This window comes from Sphaeramia orbicularis, chromosome 19 (assembly GCF_902148855.1).
Source record: "Sphaeramia orbicularis chromosome 19, fSphaOr1.1, whole genome shotgun sequence".
NCBI classification, from domain to species: Eukaryota; Metazoa; Chordata; class Actinopteri; order Kurtiformes; family Apogonidae; genus Sphaeramia; species Sphaeramia orbicularis.
In genome coordinates this window covers 16,545,268-16,562,864 of record NC_043975.1, presented here as the reverse complement: position 1 = coordinate 16,562,864, position 17,597 = coordinate 16,545,268, and the positions used below count along the sequence as shown (strand labels likewise).

At 36.2% G+C, this 17,597-nt stretch overlaps 1 protein-coding gene across 5 annotated transcripts in view; it reads right to left on the bottom strand.

Moving 5' to 3' along the window:
• Positions 1–17,597, bottom strand: part of LOC115410092 (myocardin-like) — a 466,879-nt gene that overhangs the window by 193,301 nt on the left and 255,981 nt on the right. For 3 of the 5 annotated variants that reach the window (XM_030121533.1, XM_030121536.1, XM_030121537.1), the window contains exon 1: positions 6,095–6,556. The exons of the other annotated variants lie outside the window; for them this stretch is intronic. In XM_030121533.1, coding sequence (XP_029977393.1) covers positions 6,095–6,149 — 55 coding nt within the window. In that variant the 5' untranslated portion in view covers positions 6,150–6,556. Of the gene's footprint in view, positions 1–6,094; positions 6,557–17,597 lie in introns of those variants that run through there. 5 annotated transcript variants of the gene reach the window in all.

Here is a 17,597-nt window from a genome sequence, read left to right as displayed (position 1 = left end):
CAAGAATCATTTTTTAAATATATTTTTTTAAACTGAATTATGTTTGATACTTGTTTTATCTCCTCACACAAAAATAAAAGCCTTATTAAAAATAATACATAATGACTATTAAATAACTTCTCCATTTTTATGCCAAACGCTCAACTGTTTCTACAGTTTTAGTTCATTAAAAATTATTCTCTCACACACACACACACACACACAGACACACAGACACACACACACACACACACACACAATAAGGTTTTCCAAAATAAAAGCTTTAAATGTGGTAAATCATGACTTTTATGATCAACTGTTTGTATAATTTCAAATCATTCAGAGTGATTCTGTCTCTCTAACACACACACACACACACATACACACACATACACACAGTAGGGTTTTTCCAAAATAAAAGCCTCATTAAAAAGTGATGGTGCTTTCAGCAGAGGTTCGCTGGTGTTCAGTAGGGATGTAAGGATGACGGACACAAAAGGGTGGGAGCTGGTATCGGGACGGAGAGGTGTGAGTGGAGCTGAGGTGTCGACGGTCACGGGAGGCGGAACGCCAGGTGTGAGGTCCCACCCAATGCTGCTTGCAGCTTTAATTATTATTTTTATTTTTATGTTAGCACCTTTGTCAGAATTATCACCTGTAGTACCAGCCAGAATCACTGGAAAAACATTTGTCTCATTTCCAGTTTTTTAAGAGCTAATAAATAAGTGAAACGTGCAACAACATATTAACCTGATGTAGTGAAACAAAATCAGATGCTAAAAAGAATAAGAAGCCCATAGTTTTAGCATTAATATAAGAAATATGTGAGCAAAAAGCAACTTTATATACAAAAAAGCAAGGTAATATTACAATAAAGTAGTGACATTGTAACACTTAAAAACCTGACACGTCATCGCTGACACACCCTGTACATGTGCAGTTTGGATGGCTGTAAGTCTTTCACGGTTTGCGCAATTGGAAAAACTTCAATGGTTTCTGAAACCTGAGATGTTGCACTTTATAGGTTTAATTGGGTCATTATGGTAATTTCACTCATATCTGTACCAGAAGCTGGAGAAGAAGCTGTTTTAGCAGAATTATAACATGCAGTAAATAGTAAATGATTGTTAAATTTTGAAAGATCTGGAAAAAAAAAAAGTGCTCGGGAAAAGTAGCCGAACGGACTCACTCAGCATATTTTCTAACCTTTTTTTAGTCAAAATATGAAAAAAGTTCAGGCGGACCATTTTAGACTTTTTAAACGGTTTAACAGGTTAAGCTAGCTAGCAACAGTAATTTTTCTATAAATAAGTAAACTGTATTACGATTAAGTGGTTGCGTTATTTTGGGGTTTTTTGGTAACAGTTGCGATTTTATCTAGAAATTAGCAAACAGTTCATTAAAAAAAGTAGCATTTTAAGCCAGTAACTGCTGTTTCACTGTTTGTGCAATTGGAAAAATTCCAACAGTTTCTGAAACCTGAGACATTGCACTTTATAGGTTTTATTGGGTCATTACGGTAATTTCACTCATATCTGTACCAGAAGCTGGAGACGAAGCTGTTTTAGCAGAATTATAACATGCAGTAAATTGTAAATGATTGTTAGATTTTGAAAGATCTGGAAAAAAAAAAAGTACTTGGGGAAAAATAGGCAAACGGACTCACTCACAGGATATTTTCTAACCTTTTTATAGTCGAGATAAGAAAAAAAGTTCAGTCGGACCATTTTAGACTTTTTAAGCTAGCTAACAACAGTAGTTTTTCCGTAGATAAGTAAGCTGTATTACAATTAAGTGGTTGTGTTTTTGTAGATAACAGTTGTGAATATATCTACAAGTTAGCTAACAGTTCATTAAAAAAGTAGCATTTTCAGCCAGTTAACAGCTGTAGTTTAATGTAGAAATAAATAAACTAACAATATGATAAAATCGCAGCCTTTTAAGATAATGGATGTAGCTTAATCTAGATATAATTCAGACATTTGAAGTGGGCGTGGTTTCACCCTTTAAACCCTAAGCCTAAAATGGTTCGCCTGGACTTTTTTTTTCTTATTTTGACAATTAAAAGGTCAGAAAATATGCTGTGAGTGAGTCAGTTTGCCCATTTTTCTGGAGCACTTTTTTTTTTTTCCAGATCTTTACAAATCTACACTGTTAAAATCAAAATCTTATCAAGTGCATTTTAAAAAAAAATTTTTAGTCAAAATATCTCATCACACTTAAAATAAGACATCATCACCTATAGAGTAACTTTTCAGTGAGATATAAGAACTTATTTTTACAAAACAGATCTTGAAAATCCAATTTCAAGAAATCTTACCGAGATAATTTTCACTTGTTCCATTGGCAGATTTGTTTTTGCTTGAATTAAGCAAAAAAAAATCTTGAATTAAGCAAAAAATTCAGCTAGCGGTATGATTAAATGGTTTGTTTAAAGGTAGTAGTTTTATCTGTAGAATGACAACATCACAGTGACATCACTTCCACAACGTATTTTTGTATTTTCATAGTCTATACTAGCTTTCAGTTACTCTCAATATAAATTGTTTGTTAATGTGACTATAAAGTAAAAGCTGGCTCACAGCTGCAGTTTTATCTCCAGATGTTCTGTCTTTATTGTTTTCACTTCCAAATCTGTCTCTGAATTAACGGTTTCATGTCATAATTTTCTGCCTAGCATCGATTTCCGACTTTATGTATTTTGTATTAGCAAGCTGACTAATATTAGAATATAATTTTCCATTAAAACCTCAGATCTCCCTAGTAACTTCTTGGTAACCTCCGGTCAACGTTCAATAAATCCTTGTGGCTGATGCGAAACAGGTGTGTTGGAGAAAAATCTTACGTGTGGTAATGATTTACTGTTGAACATGTGTTTGACACCTTGTAATATCGCTGTAACGTACAGTACGTTTGATGCCTCTGTCACTCTGTTACGTAATGTTAGGCAGCTCAAGAGCACCGACCACAGCCCCTTTCAGCTGTTAATCAAATCGGCATGAGAACTAGTCAGTCACACACACACACTAAAACATTCGGCGGTCCGCGGGGAGCACTTAAGACAGATCTTTATCTTTCCTTTTAGCTTCAACCATGCAGAAGCAGTTCCCATGGCTTTGATAGAGGAGTTCGAGCGTGGTGCAAAAAGAGCAACAAATGCTTGTTTTCATGGGCCGCTGGATGTAACTGGACCTGCTGTAGCTTCAAGAAAACTGTAAATCCCAGACAACCTGATCATGTAAGACTCCCGCTGTCATCAGCAGTTAGCGCCGAGAGATTTACAAGCAGTTTTACCTCGCTTACGCGCAATATTTCACTCATGCGCTCATAAATTCAACCCGACTGTCATATCGGTTGTAACTTGTATCAGTCCCACCGATTGTAACGTCAGACCGTCGCTACATCTGCGCCAGATTAACCAGCTTGATCTCACATGGGGTTAAAACAACAGAGACGATGTGGGTGTCGCTAAAGCCTCTCGCCCATGGGTGTCACTTGGTGTTGACAAGAAGAAGGAACATAAGGGCTCAGAGGAGAAAACGTGTTTTAATGTGGAGATAAATGGACTGAAAATGACAGCAGGGGGAGAATATTCATGATTTTGCGTAATATCAAAGCACAAACACATCATATCTTGATCCAGTCTCGTAACAATTCCATAAAAGCTGTAAAATATGACCGTATGTTTAAGGTAGAGGTCGACCGATATGGGTTTTCTCTAAGACCGATACCGATTTTTAAAAATTTGTTCAGCCAATGACAGATATCTACAGCCGATTTTTGAGGCCGATATTTTTTTAAAGCACCTTGACCATAAAATACAATTGAAACACTCAAATAATTAAGATTTTTATGCAGCAATATAAATGAAATTATTAATACACATACATATTGTACTCTTTTAACATTTATTGAACTTCAAGTGCTGCCCACACAGGTGCCTGATCAAATATCCTCCTGAGACCCAGCAATGGATTTTTGTCCTCTGTAGGGGACAAAAGTTTGACAGTTTTACTTTAAAAATGTTGTTCATTGCAAAGGACATTAAATAAATAAATAAATAAATAAAAATAATTTGAAAAAATGTATCTGAAAAAACTGTTGCAGTTTCCAACCAATACAATTGTTAATGTACAAAAAGTGTAAATTTTCCCTTTCTTGGGTCTCAGGGCGATAACAGATTTTAACCCTTTCGTGCATGAACTGTGAGAACCTTAGTCAAGATTTATTTTATGAGTGTTTTTATTCCTTCTTAGCCATGAAAAAAACAACGCGATCGAGTTTTTTTTTCTATGAAGTTACAAAAATATCCATGCATTTAATTTTTGAAGTAAAGAAACCTGTTTAAAACCCGATATCAGAAAGTGATATAAAAACAATTAAATAAAACATTTTTAATGCTTCGAATCTGATGTCTTCTCACATTTAACATATTCTAATGCTAGTAATTACTTACTTCATGGAGATAATATGCAAATAAAAAAACTTTTTGTCTAACAAATAACAACTGATTTACACTCAAACATGTCACTGCAGATCAGGTTTATCAAGAACAGCAAAGTTACAGTAATGGTCTGAATGTCAGTGTATGAGATGATGATGATGCATGAGTGTCCACTGTGTTAGCTGATATAGAACTAAAATAACAAAACCCATGAATATACAAGAGAACAGCTGTAGAATAACAGTCCACTGTAGTGACCTATGCATGAAAGGGTTAAAAACACAATTAAGGCTGATGGCTGATATTGGAAAAAAAAATCTAAATATTGGCCAGCTGATATATTGGTCTACTGCCTTGTTGTTTCGGTATTGCATGTTGCTTAAAATCAGCACTAATGTTGACAATTTATTACTTCTTGGACAATCTGCACCTTTTTCCTCTATCTTCATATTGCACGGTATGTTTCCTCCCTATACAAACTGATATTTTCTTATGAGTGCTCCTATTCTGCCTGTATAAAGTGATGGAGGTCATTTTTAAAAGCACTAAAAAACTCCACCTCTGAGTTTCCCGAAGCACAGGGGGTCATTTCCCACCCTGTTCTAAACAACCCAAAGGAAAAGCATCATTTACTCTGCCATTACTGGAACGCAATTACTGCACAGCTCTCGGGCAAATTCGGGACTGAAGCTGCTTTCTCTACCAGTAGTGTATTTAAAAAAAAAAAAAAAAAAAAAAAAAGGAAAACACAAGCGAACATGCATATATGAAGACTCCGAGAACTGAGATGAATATGTTCTGTGATCACTGCTGACATCAGTTACATTTTCCTCAGGGAGGTGGCAGTGTTGGTCAGACTACACACAAGCCTATAGTGGTACCACACAAGTACTCAGAGTAAATATGTAAAAAAAAAATAAGACTTTTACTCAGGGAAGGATGAAGGCAGAGTATGTTTATGAAGGAGATAGATGGATTCAAAGTCCCAACAGCTGCTGTGCGTTAAAGAGGGACTTTAAATCAGCTAGGAGAGTCCGTTACCCTTCCTCCCCTCTTTGATATGCCCACGAACGCACCGCTTCCAATTCGTCCATATTAAGATAACCTTTGACCTCCTTCTAGTGTCTAATCTCTGTTTATCAGTTGGAGCCACAGAACGAGAAAGTCCAACTGGCTTCCCTGAGCAGGAACAGCAGGAACAGCAGCAGGTTTAGTGGCTGGCACGAAACAAGTGCACTAACCTGCCCGAGACATCACCCTCACATGTCAGGGCTTTTTTACGAGGAGGCGGACGAACATCAAAGAACACGCCCAGCTGTAAATCCATCAAACTGTGACAACCCAGGGAGGATTTGTATCTCTGGTATTCCTTGTACCATCACCACATGCCCGCAGTATATTACCCACACCTGTCACTCTTGCCTGCGTGACTGAAAAGTGCATCAGAAGTGTCAACGACAGCTCATCGGCGTTGACAGATGAGTGACATAACGTACATGCAGATGCCCGCTGTTGACAGCTCCACTGTTTACAAGATGCAGCTGTACGCACACACACACACACACACACACACACAAACACACACAAACACAAACACAAACACAAACACAAACACGTGAAGAATACTGATACGAGTAAGAGTGCCGGTGGTGTTTTCTATAATGCACTTACCTGATCTAAACTTGCTTCGTATCAGTATGGAGTGTTCAGAGCCCAGAAGAGTCATAATGCTTACAGTACAGTTCCAGTGTTCAACAGTTGCAAAACAAAATGACAACGTGCTCTTCTTCCACTCCCTCGGTCACCTCTGGACCCCAGGCTGAGATGAGATGGAGACGTCCTCATCAACAGCTTTAGATAATAGAAGGAGGAGGGAAATAAGAAAAAAAAACAAAAAACAAAACTAACACATGCACTGGCTTTGAGGTTGTGTCAGCCACTCAACAGCCTTCTGCTCTGTGTGTTTGTCTTCCTTCCTCCTTCTTTTTCTTCTCGTCTCTCCCTCCCTGGATGTGGGAGTGTGTGTGTGAGTCTGAGGCCGCCGAGGCTTTGGTCCCATCTAACTGAGAGAGCTCTGAGCAGGGCCAAGGGACGGTACACACAGAAGAGATATGCCCCCGCTGAGGGAGGGGCCAGACCGGCTGGGGTTTCCACAAAACCCCGCCCACCCACCCATCCGCCCGCCTTTGCCAGAGCCGGAGGCTGGACAGGGTTTGGCTCATGACTTCTTCCTCCCTTGCCACCAGTGTAAATATATCTGCCTATCAGGTCTGCTGATTGTCATTAGAGGGCAGAGGGAGGGTTAGATATGGAGAGAAGATCAAGATAGAGACGGAGAAGATAGTGGAGCTGCAGTTCAACCAGGAAGGAGAAAGGAGGTAAAGCAAGGAGGGAGACTCACTTTGAAACCAAAAATATAAATCTGACACTGCAGGATGAAAACAGTCGAATTGTTTTAACCCATAAAGACCCGGTGCTAATTTTGTGTCAGTTTTCAAATCTGTATTTTAACCTTTATTAACCCTTTCATGCATACTGGTCACTACAGTGGACAGCTATTCTACAGCTGTTCCCTTGTATATTCATGGATTTTGTTGTTCTTTTTTTTTTTTTTTTTACACATATCATTATTAAAGTTTTAAGACACGACATATCTTTTCTGACATGAATTGGTAACATTATGTAGGTCTCTCCTGAGCATAAACCCCCAGAATCACAAGCCCTCCCCATAGTTTTCAGTAAATACATGTTTCTGTGCGTCCAAAATTAAACATGTGGTGTCCAGCTAAGTGGACATTTTTGCAACTTCATAAAAAAATAGGTTCATAAGATTTTTTTTTTTTCATTATTATTTTTTTTAATGTATTTTTAAAATTTTTAAAATTATTTTTATTTTTATTTTTTTATTTTTTTATTTTTCAGAAGAAAATTTTCAATTGCATTGTTTTTTTCATGCCTAAAGAGGAATAAAAACACTCAGGAAAAAATTTTGATTAAGGTTCTCATAATTCGTGCATGAAAGGGTTAAGGCAAGGCAAGGCAGCTTTATTTCTATAGCACATTTCATGTACAAGACAATTCAAAGTGCTTTACATAAAACATTAAAAGCATTTCAGCAGAAAGCATGAGAAAAACAAACAAACAAAAATCAGATAAATAGATAAAACAGATAAAAACTTTTAGCTTAAAATTTAGCTTTCTTAAGTGATTTATTGTCATTTATTATGATATTACAAGGGGCGACTGAAAAGTTTTGAGCCTAACATGGAAAGGATTAAGACATGAAGACCAAATTTGGTCCATGAAATTTTTCACATATCTTAATCCTATCCACTAAATTTCTTGGTCGTAGCAATCTTTTTCCCCGTTTTACAGGTCCCTGAACTTTCTGTATCGAGTGTTTCCTGAAAAATGGACAAACTTGAGTATGGGGCTGTCATTAGGTACGCGTACGACCTTTGCCTTCTCTGGGGTTGGTGACATGGGATGTTTCCATTGTTTTGACTGCTCCTTAGTCTCAGGCTGATAGTGATGGACCTAAGTCTCATCCATAGTCACAAATCAGCCCCATACTCAAGTTTGTCCATTTTTCAGGAAACACTCGATACAGAAAGTTCAAGAACCTGTAAAACATGGAAAAAGAAAGCAATGACCAAGACATTCAGTGGATAGGATTAAGATATGTGAAAGATTTCATGGACCAAATTCGGCCTTCATATCTTAATCCTTTCCATGTTAGGCTCAAAACTTTCAGTCGCCCCTCCTATCTTCTGTATTTTGCATTTTTTTACTTTAAATCATATTTTCCTATATTTAATTTCCTCTGCGTAAAGGGGTCACCCACTTTTATTAGTCTTTGGTTCATTTATTTGTGTATTTGGACCCTAATAGTTCAAAAAGTTAGAATTTGAACCGTCCAGGTGCTGTAAAGGTATCTTTATATTCATTTTGGCAAAAATCGAGTTGATTTCTACAACCCGTTTTAATTCCTGCTTAATTTGTTACGTTTTATGACTAGTTACGTCACGACATTTGCACATATAAGGTCCAGACCAAAGTTATAATAGTTTTGGATTTTTCATTATAGTTTAGTTTTATTTAGTTTGGACTTTTTTTTCTCTAATTCAATTCGTTTTAATTTGTTTTTAGAGCAGGTTTGCTAGTTTTTATTAGTTTTCTTTTTTTTTTAGTTCAGTTTTAGTATTAATTTTAGTTTTGTCGTATCTTTTCTCTTCTTCTCCATCGTATTCAAATAAATCCCGTACAGGACTCTGCTGCTTTCTCCCAACTTTAGTCTCCATGCTTTCAGGTAGAGTGAGGACCAGAAGACGACTGGAAACCACAAGTGATGGACCGTGAAGTGTCGTATGGTGACGCTAGCTAAAATTGCTAGAGCAAAATAAATCGCTTTCGAATCAATCCGACATTGAAAAAGACAAAAACGAAGGGAATTTTATCCATAATTTTTATACATTTTAGTTAGTTTTATAAGCACACAATACAGTTTCAGTTAGTTATCGTTTTTTTTCTTTTAATTATAGTTTTTATTTATTTCAGTTAATGAAAATGTTTTTACAATTCTAGTTTTCATCATCTCGTTAGTTTTCATTAACGATAATAACCTTAGTCCAGACTTCTGACAAACATTTCTCAGAGTACGACATAATTGTTTGTCAGCAGCAGTGGTTGTAGTCCATACTGAAAATATGTCCAAACTTCGAGCCCATTACCTAAAATGTTCAGTTGTTGGTTGTATTAACGAACACAAGTGGTTGAACGGAATAGAAAGCAACAACCTGGAGGGGGTGGGGCATGAAGTGGCTCATTTACATTTAAAGGGCTAGCGCTCAAAACGACCTTTCTGGTGTCATTACTCAGTAATAAGGTTGAAGGTGGACTTGTGGAGTTGAATTAATGAAGAACTCAGACCCAAGCAGAGCATTTACAGTTTATGTAGACCACAGGGAAATGTTTTAAAACGCATAATTCCATTTAAAAAAAACAAAACATCACTGCTCTAATTTAGATGCTCATGAAAACTCACAGGAAATTCAACGGTTATTACATTAAAACAGAGAAAACTGAAGAAAAAGTGACGTTTTTGGCAAATATATGAATAACTGAATGTGTGAACAAGCATCGTCAACTACTGTCATTGATCCAACTGCATGGGTTTTACTGGTGAATCAATGTTGTAGAAGATGACGGTGTTTCCGTGGTAACTACGGAGCCTCTGAACATCCAAATGGATCATATCCGATGACCATGAAAAGATGACAAACTGCATTTTACACCAATTATTTACATGTATTGATAGGATTAGTGGATCAACAGGTATTTAACTTCTTATATCAGTAAGTGATTTTGTTTGCCCGTGGGTTTTTGGGTCTTTATGGGTTAAATTGAAACAACACATTACATTTTACAGTGTAGAGACAGATATTTCTCCACCTCCCTTTTCAATAATAACATCTTACACAATCCTGGAGTTACTGTTAGGATAAACAAAGGTCGCATGTGTCATGTTTATAAATTTTTGTCGCATACTGTGATGTTCAGAACCCTAAAAAGCATAGCATTTACAGTTTATGTAGACCACAGGGAAAAGTTTTAAAGTGCATAATTCCATTTAAAAAAGCAAAACATTGCTGCTTTAAATGGATGTTTGTATTGACATTTTATTCAAGTTTTAAGAAATGATTTGCCTTATTCCACTGCCATCCTATTACTACTACTAATAATAATGATAATAATAATAATAATAATAATAATAATAATACAATTTAAAAAATAAATAAATAAATAAATAAAATAGTTACATTTTACAGTGTAGACACAGATATTTCTCCACCTCCCTTTTTAATAATAACGTCTTACACAAACCTGGGGTTACGGTTAGGATAAACAAAGATCGCACGTGTCACATTAATATATTTTTGTCGCATACTGTGCTGTTCAGAACCCTAAAACTCCATTTCCTCTTGTACACTCACAAGCACCGAAATGGAATTTTCCAAAATCTCCTCTTTGGTCAGATTAATCGTTTTAAGTGACCTAAACCAGCAAAGGCAAAAATGCATGAGAAAATATGTGTTTTTCCAAATACCCGAGTGTGTTTCATGGCATGAATCACGAGTTTCAACCGATATTTTCTTCCTCATAGTCAGTCGGTGGCACTGGTTCAGCTCAGTTCACACTACAGGGGATGTTAAATCATACTATCAGTCAACTAGATATTAAATCAGGTTGTATCACACAATGAGAATATGCTCTGATGACAAGATCAAAAAAATCTGCCAATGGAACAAATAAAAATTATCTTGGTATGATTTCTTTCTTTTCAAGATCTATTTTCATTTGTTCCATTGGCAGATTTTTTTTTTTGCTTGAATTAAGCAAAAAAAATCATGAATTAAGCAAAAAAATAAAATAAAATAAAATAAAAAAAAATCTGCCAATGGAACAAATGAAAATTTTCTTGGTAAGATTTCTTGAAATAAGATTTTCAAGATCTGTTGTCTAAAAATAAGTTCTTATATCTCACTGAAAAGTTACTCTTTAGGTGATTATGTCTTATTTTAAGTGTGATGAGATATTTTGACTAGAAACGAGAAAAAACACATTTGGTAAGATTTTGATTTTTGCTCTGCAAACAGGAACAGGAAGGAGTCCCAACAGAGAGGAAGAGAGTTGAAAGTCTGGCTTCATTTCACTCAGAAAGATGACAGTATTACATGTTGTACTTTCTGCCAAATGATCAGTCATTTAGAAATGTCTCACTGCCCATATTTCACAACTGATTTCCGAGTTAGAATAAGACCAGTGCCACACATACAGCAACCTACGTGAGGACAAACTATATAAATATTCCCTCATTTTATTTCTTTGTAGATGATGCTGAAAACCTTTATAAGATTACAGGAATTAGTCAAAAATGAGCAGATTTGATATTGCATCAGTCCCATCAATGCACTGTTGCACTATAATGCAACTATTCCTACCTTGTTACTATATTTCCAGTACCACCCTTATTGTAAACAGGTTTGATTTATATGTTTTATATTCTATTACAATTTATCTTTTATACCACTTTTTAAAATCTTGTTCTATTTTTACCTTTTTTTACATTTCATGAGAGAGAAACAGTATCTCAGTTCTCTGTATGTACTGTGCATCTAGTGACTTGACAATAAAAAAATCTTTGACATTTTGTGAAAATTGTTGAATTTGACAAATTATAATGCAGACCTAAATGTCCTAAATCAAATATAAATCAGTAAACCTTTCTAGTTTGATGATATTGTATTTAGGCCTTTAGTGTTTTACTTAAACCTACACTAATTCATACTTTTATATTTGTATTTACATTGATATTTTTGGCAGATGATCCACTGTTTCCACTGTCATTGTCCTGTGCAAGGCAAGACAATCCATGCAGAATACCTATAAACAGTTTGACATATTCTGGTAAATGACGTACAACAGATTAAAACATGGGAAAAGATATTATGTAATGGTAGGTGTCAGTGATTACAATTACGAAGTGGTTTTAGAAGTGAAATTGCATGTAGTCTATGTGAGGACGTGTTTGAATTCATCTGAATAGTAGCAGTTTTTCCTGGTTATTTTATCTAAATTGTCAGCAACTGACGTACATTACGAGAAGTGATTCGCAGGTCGTGGTCAGTCACTGAACAGCTGAGAAACAGGAGCTCTGTCTTATCTGCAGTCCGATAGCAGATTGTCTAGTCTGTATTCAACACGACATCCCCTTCCTCCGACTCCCACATACCAGCCACACATTTGTCAGAGATCAACTAAACGCCGTGGTGCCCGCTCTGCTCTGGAAGGGCAGCGTTGGCCAACTGCACCCGAACGCACCGCAGAGACTCCAAACCGTCCGTCGACACCGAACACCAGCTGACTACAAATTGCTGCAGTTGTTTGCTTCCTGGCTTTATATGAAGGGGGGGTGGGGGGTGGAGAAGGTGATGCAAGGCATTAAAACCAGACATAGCAGAAACATCCGACTAAATCAGACCCCGTTACAAAATCCAAAATAGTTAAAGTGTTGAGTGTCATGTTTGTGTCCTTGTTCTAGTGTCAAAGGCAGGGATGTCTATTGTTCCGGAGGCTACTGTCTCACTAAATGTGGATTAAAGGGTTCACCGGTTACAGCTGAGAATGTGTTGTTGGTGGGGTTTCAGTGGTGGTGGTGGTAGTGGTGGGGGGTTACTGCATACTGATACATGTCCAACATTACACCAAGGGCAATTCAAGAAGACTGGGCTGCAACAATAAAGATTAATTTAATGTAACATTAGAGTCTAATCGATGTGCAGATGTGTTCACATGAACCCATAAAGACCCAGTGCCACTTTTGTCTCAGTTTTCACATTTTTTTTCTCTATATTTAACTTTTCCTAGTTAGTTAGATGGTCCAGTCACCTGATTGGTGAGTCCCAGTCCTGTCCCGCCTCCCTGTACACTAACCAGGTCCAGAGGATGGTTTCATCAATTCTTAATAATGACTCCCTTCTGTTACGAGGTGAATTTCAGCTCCTTTCCTCTGGACGGAGGTTTTTAGTCCCAAGGTGCAGGACAGCATTTATAAAAACAGCTTTGTTCCTGTCGCTGTCACTGAGCTCAATAAGAAAGAGTGACGCTGCACTTTATTAGCTTCTTTTAGTTATTTATCCTATTTCTTTGCTCTATTTATTATTATTGTGACTTCAAATTTTAAAATTTTATGTTCTTATCCTGGTTTTTATCCCAGACTGTTTTAATCTTCTCTGGGTTTTAGCTTACCGGCCGATAAGCTGTAAGCTATTGTTGTCATGCGGCCTCCGGCGTCGTCGTCGTCTGTTGTCGTCTGTTGTCGTCTGTTGTCGTCTGTCGTCGTCTGTTGTCCGTTACAAAAATTTCAATCGTCTTCTTCTCCGAAACTACAATTCCGATTGACTTCAAACTTGGTATACAGCTTCTTTATGATGATGTCAACAAAAGTTAGTGAAATTATTTGGATCCGGATCTGATTATGGATTTGGTGCGACTTCGAAAAATTTCCCCATTATAACAGATAGGAAGTGCCGGTAAGCTACAGGGCCATTGGTCCTATTTTTATTGTGTTTTATTACATCTTGATTTTATTTATTTGATCTTATTTATTTATTTTATTCTTTTACTTATCCATGCTGCTATACTGTTGAATGGTGGAACTCTGAGCACTTTTTGTCCTGTCTGTAAGCTCGATCAAGTACCTGTCTAAAATGTTCAATGTATGTCTTGCTGTAATGCCAAAGCAATCACCGCGACTGCAAAACAAATCTACCCATGGGTACAAATAAAGTAACCTTGACCTTGATTTATCACTTATATTAAAATATTTTCCTTAGTATTAGGGATGGGAATCAAAAACCGGTTCTTTTTGAGATCTGGTTCCCAGTAGCTCGATTCCTTGGAATTATTTGCCTGCCTGCTTAACGATTCTGCTTATTGACTCCGCCTTTGTTGCGCATGCGCGATGACATAACACGTACGCTGCATTGTTTTGGTCAGAACGTAGCCAATATGGTGTTAAGGCAAAAACGCTCCAAAAAGATGACACCTGGGCCATGTATAACACTTGCAAAGCTTCCATTTCTTCAAAGGGTGAAATTCCTCCAAAATGCTCAAACATTCATCCACAGCATGTGATTCATTTACAGGAATGTCACATATTTGATTCCCTACTTAGCGATGCTTGTGAATCTAGCGGCAGAGTGAACGCCGGGCCCAGTTCCGGCGCAGCCAACAAATGTCCTGCCCCCTCAAACAAAGTTTCTGAAGGTAGGGTAAAGGAAATGAGGTGCACAACAACGGGAGACAGAGGCATTAGTAAAGCATCTTAAGTTTCACTTTCACTGGAACCCCCCCCCCCAACCGGACCTGGCGTCATCTGTTATTATTATTTGTACATACTGTATAAGTGATATTTTCTGGGCAGAGATGGAAATATAAAAGACAGTTAATGCAAACACACCTGTTTGTACTCTTTTATTCCCTCACCCAATGAGAATCAATAACAGAATCAATAAGGAATCGGATCGATAAGCAAAATTGATGATGGAATCAGAATCGTTAAATTCTTATCAATTCCCATCCCTACAGTATTTTTCATTTTTCCAGTGAAAATCAGGTATTTTCTTATATTTTATTCACTGATCATGTGGATGTTCATTAAAACTCAGATTAACCCTTTATTGGGCAAGTGACTATTTTTGGTAATCTCCTCAAACATTAAATATGGGGCCAGTCCTGTGCCTCAGTGAGGTCCAGAAGCATGTTGGTTTTTAGAATCACTAAACAATGATTCAGAGAGATTTTATGGATATTTTGAAGCTGCAAATAGTGAATATGAGCGATTTTTGTCAGTTTATGACTTCATAACAGTTGCTTTATTGCATGTGTTTACTTTTTAGCAAATGCTGCTCTAATGTTTTACGGAAAGAGGAGGGAGATGATGAATTCTGAATTTCAGAATATTTCAGTGATCGCCCTATAAAGGGTTAAAGTTGAGGGTTATTATATCAGAAACAGAGGAAATTGAAGAAAACTTTTGACTTTTTCAGTAAAATCTATCGTTAACTGAACATAAACCCAGTGTGTCCATCCACTGTCATTGATCCAACTTCATGGGTTTTACTGTTGAATCAATGTTGTAGAAGATGACGGTGTTTCCATGTTCACTATGGCGCCTCTGAACATCTAAATGGGTCATATCTGATGACCATGAAAAGATGAATAACTGTATTTAACACCAATTATTTACATGCACTGATTGAATTAGTTGATCAACAGATATTAAACATTTTAGATCAGTAGATGCTTTTGGTCGCTGGTGGATGTTTGGGTCTTTATTGGTAAAAACATATAAAATACATTTGCATGGAGAAAACAGTTAATTTAACTAAAAAAAAAAAAAAACAAACACTGGAAGTAAGGCTGCATTTCTTTCACTGGCCTGTTTGACAGTTATTTCATACTCTGCAAGAACAGAGAAATTTGTTGGCTCTCCCGGGCAATGACAAAAGAATGATATCATTTTTTGTTCTCAACACTTTTTTTCTTGTGTGGTGTCTGACAGCTGTTGTGTGATTGGTCAGACATTTGAAGTGGGTGTGGTTTAACCCTTTAAACCCTAAGCCTAAAATGGTTCGCCTGGACTTTTTTAAAACATATTTTGACTAGAAGGTTAGAAAATATGCTGTGAGTGAGTCCATTTGTTCATTTTTCTAGAGCACTTTTTTTTCCCCCCAGATCTTTCAAAATCTAGCAGTTATTTACAATTTACTGCATGTTATAATAAAACGGCTTCTTCTCCAGCTTCAAGTGAAATTACTGTAACGACCCAATAAAACCTAGGCTTCAGAAACCATTGGAATTTTTCCAATTGCACAAACAGTGAAAGAGTTACAGCCATCCAAACTGCATATGTGCAGGGTGTGTCAGCGATGACACATCAGGTTTTAAAGAGCTACAGAATATTTATACTTTAAAAAAAAAAAAAAAAAAAAAAATGTCAAGGAAGTTAATAAAAGATAAGGCTGTCAGCACTATATAAATGTGGTCATGGGAATGTGAATGTGGAGATATCATGAGAAATTCTTCATTTGGACTAAATGATTTACTTCACTAATTTACAGCAACATCTATTTCCTTGAGCGGACACTGAAAAATATTATCCTTAGGGTGTCTTGGGTGTTCTGTATTATCAACCAAATACACTACGATTAGACAATAATGACTATTTTGTATTTTCTAAAAATGATCAAATATTAAAATACATTTTGTGTCCTGCCATCAAAATAGTTACAGCCATCCAAACTGCATGTGCAGGGTGTGTCAGCGATGACACGTCAGGTTTTAAAGAGTTAAAGAATATTTACACTTTAAAAAAATAATAAAATGTAGAGGAAGTTAATAAGAAATAAGGCTGTCAGTGCCATATAAATGTGGTCATGGGAATGTAAATTTGGAAAAATGAGAAATTCTTTATTTGGACTAAATGATTTACTTGACTAATTTACAGCAACATCTATTTTCTTGAATGCATACTGCAAAATATTATCCTTAGGGTGTCTTGGATGTACAGTATTATCAACCAAATACACTACGATTAGACAATAATGACTATTTTGTATTTTCTAAAAGTGATCAAATATTAAAATACATTTTGTGTTCTGTCATCAAAATAGTTACAGCCATCCAAACTGCACGTGCAGGGAGTGTCAGCGATGACACTTCAGGTTTTAAGGAGTTAAAGAATATTTACACTTAAAAAAAATAATAAAATGTAGAGGAAGTTAATAAGAAATAAGGCTGTCAGTACCATATAAATGTGGTCATGGGAATGTAAATTTGGAGATATCATAGAAATCTTCATTTGGACTAAGTTATTTACATCACTAATTTACAGCAACACCTATTTTCTTGAATGCATACCACAAAATATTATCCTTAGGGTGTCTTGGATGTTTGGTGTTATCAACCAAATACACTGCGATTAGACAATAATGACTATTTTGTATGTTCTAAAAGTGATCAAATATTAAATTAAATATTAAATAAATAAATTAATATTAAATTTTGTGTGATGTCATCAAAATAGTTAGTTACAGCCCTCCAAACTGCATGTGCAGGGTGTGTCAGTGATGACACGTCAGGTTTTAAAGAGTTAAAGAATATTTACACTTAAAAAAAAAAAAAAAAGTGAAGGAAGTTAATAAAAGATAAGGCTGTCAGCGCCAAGGTTATAATAGTTTTGGATTTTTCATTATAGTTTAGTTTTATTTAGTTTTGACTTTTTTTTCCCTCTAATTCAGTTAGTTTTAATTCGTTTTTAGAGCAGGTTTGCTAGTTTTTATTAGTTTTTGTTATTTTCTAAATGCTTTGTTTTAGTTTAGTTTTAGTTTGTTTTTTTTTTATATCTTTTATCTTCTTCGCCGTTGAATTCAGATAAATCCCAGACAGGACTCTGCTGCTGTCTCCAAACTTTAGTCTCCATGTTTCCAGATAGGGTGGTGATGAGAAGACGACTCTAAACGACAAGTGACGAGAAGTGACGGACCGTTAAATATCATATGGTGCCACTTGCTAAAATTGCTTTAGGGAAATAAATCGATTTCATATCAAT